General features: G+C 31.4%; 1 protein-coding gene across 3 annotated transcripts; it reads left to right on the top strand.

Annotated features, from left to right (window-relative positions):
- The first annotated feature begins 3047 nt into the window (after positions 1-3047).
- Positions 3048-6922, top strand: LOC108380863 (uncharacterized). Of its 3 annotated transcripts, none has more exons than XM_017637260.1 (7): positions 3048-3573; positions 3636-3757; positions 4380-4433; positions 4498-4710; positions 4794-5132; positions 5287-5446; positions 6228-6922. In XM_017637260.1, the coding sequence occupies exons 1-7, from the start codon at positions 3507-3509 to the stop codon at positions 6695-6697; spliced, it is 1425 nt and encodes a 474-aa protein (XP_017492749.1). In that variant the 5' UTR covers positions 3048-3506; the 3' UTR covers positions 6698-6922. The 3 variants fall into 3 exon arrangements, with proteins under 3 accessions (XP_017492749.1, XP_017492750.1, XP_017492747.1); XM_017637258.1 differs by having other exon boundaries at positions 3049-3573; positions 4380-4436; XM_017637261.1 differs by lacking the exons at positions 4380-4433; positions 4498-4710.
- The last annotated feature ends 950 nt before the right edge of the window (positions 6923-7872 follow it).

The following is a 7872-nucleotide window of genomic DNA, read 5'->3' on the forward strand; positions in this document are numbered from 1 at the left end:
GCTCGAATTGCCAATTTTCCATATTGACATCGTCATCGTACATGCTACAAGCCACATGCAACAACATTTCCAATCAAATTCTGATTGCAAATTGCATGTGAATGCAAACGCAAACAAAAAGCTATACAAAAAAAAATAAAGAAAACAACAGCAATTCGTACAACCGAACCAAGCAAGCTGCCTTCGAATAAAAAGTCACCTCAGGCAAGAAGATGCAGCCACAGCCACAGCCTCACAACAACAATGCAAAACAAACAACTAGATGCAATGGAGGCGCAAGAAATCAAAAAAAAAAAATATGCTTCTACTATTGTCCAACTAAAACATTGCTTTGGTCTATGGTAGAGAAAAAAAGAGTTCAATTCCAATTGCAATGATCAGTTTCAGCATTTCATTTTCGTGTTTTTCGTTTAACTCTGCCTCTCACTTGGCAATTTTTGCTTATCGTACATAGCACTTCTCGGGGCGCTGAAGATGAAACCAATTCCTATTTGCCAATTCACACATTCGAGCACAATCTTATGTACTTAAATGCGAAGCGATTGTGGAAAATAGATGTAAGATTGTGCATAGCTACAGTGTATGTCAGATTAATCCATTCATTGATTGTAGTGAAAATGGTTTTTGATTAAGGAGGGTCAAGGGGAGAACGGATAAGATCTTTAAGTGCAAAAAAGTTGGTTTTGTTTTTTTAGATTTGATGCGAAATGGAAACATATTATTAACTTATTGATATAAGTTATAAAAAATTATTGTTATCGAAAGTTAACGTAAACTTATATCAATAATTTATCGACCGCTTATCGATTACCTATCGACTTATATGGTTATAGATAATACGAAATGAACTTTCTGATTTTCCTGTGAAAACAGTTTGCGTTTTCTGCATTTAAACTTATCGATACACATACTTATCGATGAACTGGAAATTAAAAAAATCCTGTTGGAAGGTTATAATATTTTTTAAGTAAATTGTTATCCTTTATTTATCGACTGATACGCTTATCAAATAACTATCGACTTCTAAGGTTATCGCTATATTTATCGATATTTGTTAATATGGTTATAAAAAAGGTGTTTGGTATATCTAAATTTTTTTTCGATAATTCATCGACCGCTTAACGATTATCTATCGACTTATATAGTTATCGATAAAACACAAAAAACTTTCAGATTTTGCTTATCGATTGTCCATCTATTTATATGGTTATCGATAAAACCAAACCAGTTTGCAGGTTTCATAAATATTTTTCGTTTTCTGCATGTAAATTTAGCGATATAGTTATCGATGAAGAAGTTATAAAAAAAAATTTCGTTAACGGAAGTTATTATATTTTACGTAAATTGTTTTCGTTTACTTTTCGACTGCTACTTATATTGGATTATCTATCGACTTCTATATTAATCGATATATTTATAGAAATTAATTAAAATTGTTATAGAAAAAGTTATCGATATATGTACATATATATGTATCTGTCCATAACATAACATAGATTTATCGGAAATGTTATGAAAATATTATCGATGCAAGTATCGGTAAATATGTATGATTCTTGCATTCGGTACTGATCTTTTTTATCAATATATGTGTATACCGAAACCGGTTTTCCTTCAAACCAAAATTGACAAGGTATGACAGAAATTCGTTCCAAATTAAATAAGTCACATGTAACGAAAGAGTTTATTCAAGCTGCTTCTTGAGGTTTGGTATAATAAAGATCTGAAAAAAAGGGTTTAAGTTAGGGTTTTGAAATTCATGAAGTGGCTTGCTTTTCACTGATTTTAGCCAGGGACCGAGAAAAGACGGTATGTTCGAAACTAAATGTCGTTCTAATGTTGTTCAGAAGAACGTTTAAAAACCCAATCTAATGACTCAGAAACTTTCTAAAAGATAACGGAACGATGACAAATCTTCTCTGAAATATTCATGAAAAATGCAAGCGAGCACAAAACTTTTTTTGTTCTTATTTGTTAAGCCTTGAAAACGTTCTCTATACTTTCGTTTCCATTAGAAAAGTTCCTGGAAGTTTCGCTCTCATTATGTTCGTCTTGAGAACATTCTTGAAGTTTTGTTCTCATTTTGTTCTTTTTGAAAACGTTTTCGAGAGCTTTGTTCGCATTTTGTTTCTTGCGGAAACGTTGCCAAGCCTTTTGTTGCTATTCAAACTGCTCTCAATACTTTTGTTCACGTTTGGTTCTTTTGCGGGAACGTTCTTGATACTACATTTTGTTATCGTGCAGAACTAAACTAAAACCGGATCGCGTTCGCGGTACCTATGCCCAACACAAGAGTTCCTTCAGGAACCTATAATTGTCTAAAAAAATTTACATAAATCCCATATTTGCCTGATTTACCCTTCCAGTCCTGTTCACACAAGTCTTTGAATGCATTTATGTATGATATTTTCAAATTTGCAAACACACACATGCACAATTGTTTACATATTTTTCATATCATGCTTTAGAAGATTTTCATTTGTTTCCACTAGTCTTCGCACTCTTCTCTTTCCAAACAAATGATAGCCGAGCTAGCAAATCGTAGCAAGCGAGCCAGCTTCTTTCTAAGTGCAAACAAATGTTTTTACAAATCGTTTGCCTATTTGCAAGCGCATGCAGGCATGAATTTGTAAANACTTTATATTTGATTATCGTTTAAAAATGTGCGTACTTATAAATAATACCAGCAGGCCAAAACTTAGCACGCGCATATTTAAATGCCATCTATAGAGGACAACACATTCATACTTACATACGTACATGCTCTTGTACTCACGAACGGCGCATGTACATATGTATGTTGAGCGGAGAGAGAACAAGAAGATGTTGGCATCACGTTCGGACTTCACTCCGATCAAAGGAGATTTACTCCGGTTTTTTTAAATTTTTTAAATCTACTCCTCTACTCCTCCTGACTTAAAACCTGTGCCGTTTTTTCACTTACATTCTGGGCCTATTGGTCCCGTTTTTTGCAATTAATTAAGTGTTTAAAAAAATTAATTTAGGAAGAGGTTTTAATAAAGCAGAAAAGGTCCAGGGCCTTATGCTTTTTTTTTAAGATCTGAAATGTATACATATTCTCTTTTATATAAAATACCCATAACTACATAAATATGCAACACATTATTCTTACATTGGTTCGCGTTTTTGTTTTTACGTCAATTGAAAATAAATTTAAGTGATTTAGTATTTCCTGCATCTAAGTAAAAGTTTCAGAGTGCTTTTTAGAAGCATGTACATGAGTAATTGAATAGAAACATTACTTGCTCATAAGATCTGTCCCATGTAAAATTTTAAAATTTTTGATTCGTATGAAAGCGAAAATAAAAATGGAAATCTTATACGACAATTTTTTTATTACTCCAATTTTTGAAGTGATTTACTCCTAAATCAAGTTACAGTCCTCCGAACACTGGTTTTGTAGTTCGAACAATGGTTTTGTTTGTGCGCAATTCATTTATACCGTTATGATTTTGTAGCAGCTTGTGGTTGATGGAGAAGAAAGAATGTCTGAAAAATTAAAAGAAATTTTGCATAGTTTTGCCTTGGATGAACTGCTGGAAGAACTTACTGGTAAGTAGAAGTAATTTGTATAAAATATTTATTATATAAACATGTAATATTGATTGTTCTAGCGGCTGGCATTGAATTTCGCCATTTACCTTATTTGAGCGAAGGAGATATCGCCGACGCTGTAAGAAAAGTGGGAATAAGAGCCGAATTCCGCGAAAAGCTTTTTGATTGGCGAAATAAGCAGGTATGTAATGTATATTTTTTTAAAAAACATTGTTATTGAAAGTGCTAGTGTATTTTGTTAATGAAAATAATGCATGTGAAAGCGATAGAATTGCATTCCTTTGTCCATAGAAGTACAAGTATGCATACATATTTATGTGCGCATTTACTATGTACATACATATCGGGGAATCACATCAACTCTCCTAACGCGGCGCGCGAGCCCTAAATTGTTGGTTTCAATTTGCGCTGATGGTATGTATATATATATGTACATATAGTATATGTGTATATATTTCGAAGTAGTTTTCCTCAGCTTACCAATGGCGCTATCACATTTTAGGAGAGTTGAAGTGGTTCCCTCATATGTATGTATGTATGTACATATACATATATGAATGTACGCAAACGGCTTCCGTGCTTCCACAAGCCCTTTGCGTCGCAGGAATATGTAATTCCGCGTGGCTGCTTTTAATCACCCTGCGCATCTTATGCGCATTATTAGTTGTATTCACCAAATCAAGCAACGACTGTTGACAACAGCCAGGCCACTTGCTCACTTTGGTGGATACCACTATTGTTAGCGTAATAAAAATTCATACAGCAAGTGGAAGATGTTAATTATGTACGTCATTTTTATTCAGACCTATGATGCTGACGGGCTGCACAGCAATGTTGACCAATGTGAATTCCATTATGTGGTATAAATACATACATTATATGTAATCAGTGAAAAATATTTAAATAACTCGTTTTTATTAGTCTTTAAAGAGGATACTAAAAGACTGTTCTGCTGGTAGAACCATTCATGATTACTATGAGTGCAACGGACATTTAAATAATAGCCAACGCGATCGGATTATAAACGCTGTTGTGGAACACGTTGTTGCAAATAATATAAAATTAAGGCCCGTCAACTTCGAGCAATTTTTAAAAGACATACAAATGTTGTTTCCTGAAGAAAAATGTTCTTTGGTAATGCAAAAAATTTTCGATATAATTAAAAGTGTTATCAAAACGTTTAATGTAGGTGCATACTAATAACTTTTTTAATTTAGGAATATTATTACATTCCGCGTAAAGGGAAAAGACCGCCTGCTGGAAAATTATTTTCAAAATATATAAATATTACCGCAAAGGAAAGAAAAAAAAAAGGAACAACTAAACATAGGTGCGATAATTTGGATACCTCAATTCCTGATCTAGCAACTGAGTTTGATGAATCGATTGAAGCTAGTATAAAAGAGGAGCTACGAAGGGAATCATCGGATTGGGAAGTGGTTCTAGACAGATGGGACAGATCTTATAACATTCGACAACGCGATTTAACACTTCTGAGTAATTACGATTTTATTAAGGAGTGGCCAAAGTTAAAAGACGCCAGAGGTCCCCAACTGGTAAGTTCTCTAATTTTATATTGAACATATCACCCGCGTTTTTCACTGTTACGTTAATTAAAAATTTTTGTATGAACTAAAAAGGCTCGCAGTTAATTTTTCCATATCGCTCATTTACTTCCATGTACATATAAACATATTTTTTTGTATACAGATAAACTCCGACTTCAAGCGGTTGCATCCTAACAAAGAACATTTATTAAAAACTAAATGGAGTGCTTTTAAACAGAATATTCGAGAATATTACTACTTAAATATTGCCAACGCCGCCTGCAAATCCCTTTTAAAAGACTTAAGTGGTGTGAAACAAATAGGTAATTTTGTATGTATACAGTAAACCACTTAAGTCTAGGCTCGTAGAATTTTTTACAATGCATTGCAAAGTATGAAAATGTTTTTATTTTAATTGGTTTCAGGTAATTTTTTTATAAAAATATAGTTCATATACAAAAAAACATAAAAATTAAATTTCTAAACCTTTTGCAAAATTAAGGAAAACTTAGTGAATTCTCATTTAAATTTTAAACCTTCTAATCTGATTTTTTATAAAAAGTTTTATTATACAGTTTTGTAGCCTATTAAATTGTAGTTGATAACTGCTAGTCTGATTTTTGATAATTTTTTTTTGCTAACTTTTTTCCATATAAAAAGGAATCGCTTAACATACCTTGTATGGAAAAAATGCGTGAGACCGTCAGCAAAAATGTTATCAAAAATCAACGGGATTGTTTAGTAATTTTCAATTTGAAATTTATTATACTAAAATTTTATAGACAAAACTGATTAGAAAGTTGAAAATCTATTGAAATTAAAAAATTTAATTAAAAAGCTTTGCATACATTGTAAAAAATCCTCTGTGCTTAGACTTTTGTGGTTGCCTGTATGTCAAATTTAAGAGGTCATAGAAGCGGAAAATAATGTGCCTTAAGAATAAAAACTAAGCGATTGATTTTTCTTAAAATTTCAGACCTTTTACTCGATTTATTCAAATAATTTTAAGAAAAAGCAAATGCTTAGTTTTTATTCATAAGACCTAATATATTGAAATACCAATTTAAAAAATTTGAGTAAATATGTATTTTTCTCCTTGTTTAGATGCTGAAGATTGTGTGCTAACAACGCTAATACATTCAATTTTACCTCCAACCGCAAGATTCCATAACACGTCAGGAGCATCAAAAGCAAAAGCTACAATATTGGACGCGCAAGAGTTCTTTATTATCAAAGTAGAAACTATAGGCAATGTTTATGAAGAAATTCAAAAGTATGTTGACAAATGTTATATGAATTCATTTACAGTTCAACCTTTTATAATAATGGAGGGAACATATTTATCACCTAAAGCCTTTTTTGCTTATATTGATAAAATCATTTACAAGTTTGACTCTTTTATTGAATGTCTGGATTGTACTTTTAAAATATTTCAAGTTTTAAATCTAAAGTATCCCGCAATTGCTGCCAACGCTTGGACCTTTATTCAAAGATATTTCTTTGAGATCGAAACAACGTCAGATATTAAAACACCTGCTCTGGTGTCGCTTGTAAATTACCTTAAAAATAAATAATATTTATATATTTGAATATGATTTGCTTTTTATGTAAAAAATTGTTTCAAACAACATGCTGTTATATAGCACATTTAAAATCATATCACTCTCTTAAGCAAAGTGATACAAAGATTTGTACTTTTGGTAATTGTAAGCAATTATTTGCATCGTTCGGTAATTTCAAAAACCATTTGCTTAAACATATGAATGTAAAATTAGAGATTTGTAAAAATATAACTGAAAGCTCAGCAAATGAAGTAATACAGCAAAAATTAAACCAGCCATGAGCTATTGAAAATTTAAATGTACAAGTACATGAGGAATATAGAGTTTCAAATGAAGATTACAATACATTGTTTTCGAAGCTCTCGAACAATTTATTGTAATTTTCATTAAAATTGTATTAAAAAAGTTCTATGTCTAGAAAAGATGTACTATTTGTACAAAATGAATTCGCAAAATCTTTTCAAATTGTTTCAGAATGTTTAAACAACGTTGCAAAAAGAGAGAGTTTAACAAGGCAGAACCTAACTTCAGAGTTAGAACTTCTTTCNGCAAAGTGATACAAAGATTTGTACTTTTGGTAATTGTAAGCAATTATTTGCATCGTTCGGTAATTTCAAAAACCATTTGCTTAAACATATGAATGAAAAATTAGAGATTTGTAAAAATATAACTGAAAGCTCAGCAAATGAAGTAATACAGCAAAAATTAACTCAGCCATGTGCTATTGAAAATTTAAATGTACAATTACATGAAGAATATAGAGTTTCAAATGAAGATTACAATACATTGATTTCGAAGCTCTCGAACAATTTATTGGAATTTTCATTAAAATTGTATTCAAAAAGTTCAATGTCTAGAAAAGATGTACTATTTGTACAAAATGAATTCGCAAAATCTTTTCAAATTGTTTCAGAATGTTTAAACAACGTTGTAAAAAGAGAGAGTTTAACAAGGCAGAACCTAACTTCAGAGTTAGAACTTCTTTCCAATTTTTGCAGCAATGCCTTTGAAAACATATCATCACAATATCTTATTATTAAACACTTAAGTAAAAAAAATAGGTATCAGGGTNAAAGGTATTCCAACATTGTCAGAAAAAAAGCGAACTATTGAAATTATGCCATTATCATTTCAATTTAAATCCTTTTTTGAATTAAATGGCGTATTAGACATTGTAGTTGCAAATA

This window comes from Rhagoletis zephyria, unplaced genomic scaffold, assembly GCF_001687245.7.
Source record: "Rhagoletis zephyria isolate East Lansing unplaced genomic scaffold, Rhagoletis_zephyria_1.1 Rzeph_scaffold_20632, whole genome shotgun sequence".
NCBI lineage: Eukaryota > Metazoa > Arthropoda > Insecta > Diptera > Tephritidae > Rhagoletis > Rhagoletis zephyria.

What these genes read in the sequence shown, in the direction of transcription:
- LOC108380863 (XM_017637258.1), top strand. Translation starts at nt 3,507, where the DNA reads ATGTCTGAAAAATTAAAAGAAATTTTGCATAGTTTTGCCTTGGATGAA. An exon ending in AATGTGAATTCCATTATGTG is followed by an intron (nt 4,437 to 4,497) that starts GTATAAATACAT and finishes CGTTTTTATTAG; the next exon opens with TCTTTAAAGAGGATACTAAA. An exon ending in CTGAAGAAAAATGTTCTTTG is followed by an intron (nt 4,711 to 4,793) that starts GTAATGCAAAAA and finishes TTTTTAATTTAG; the next exon opens with GAATATTATTACATTCCGCG.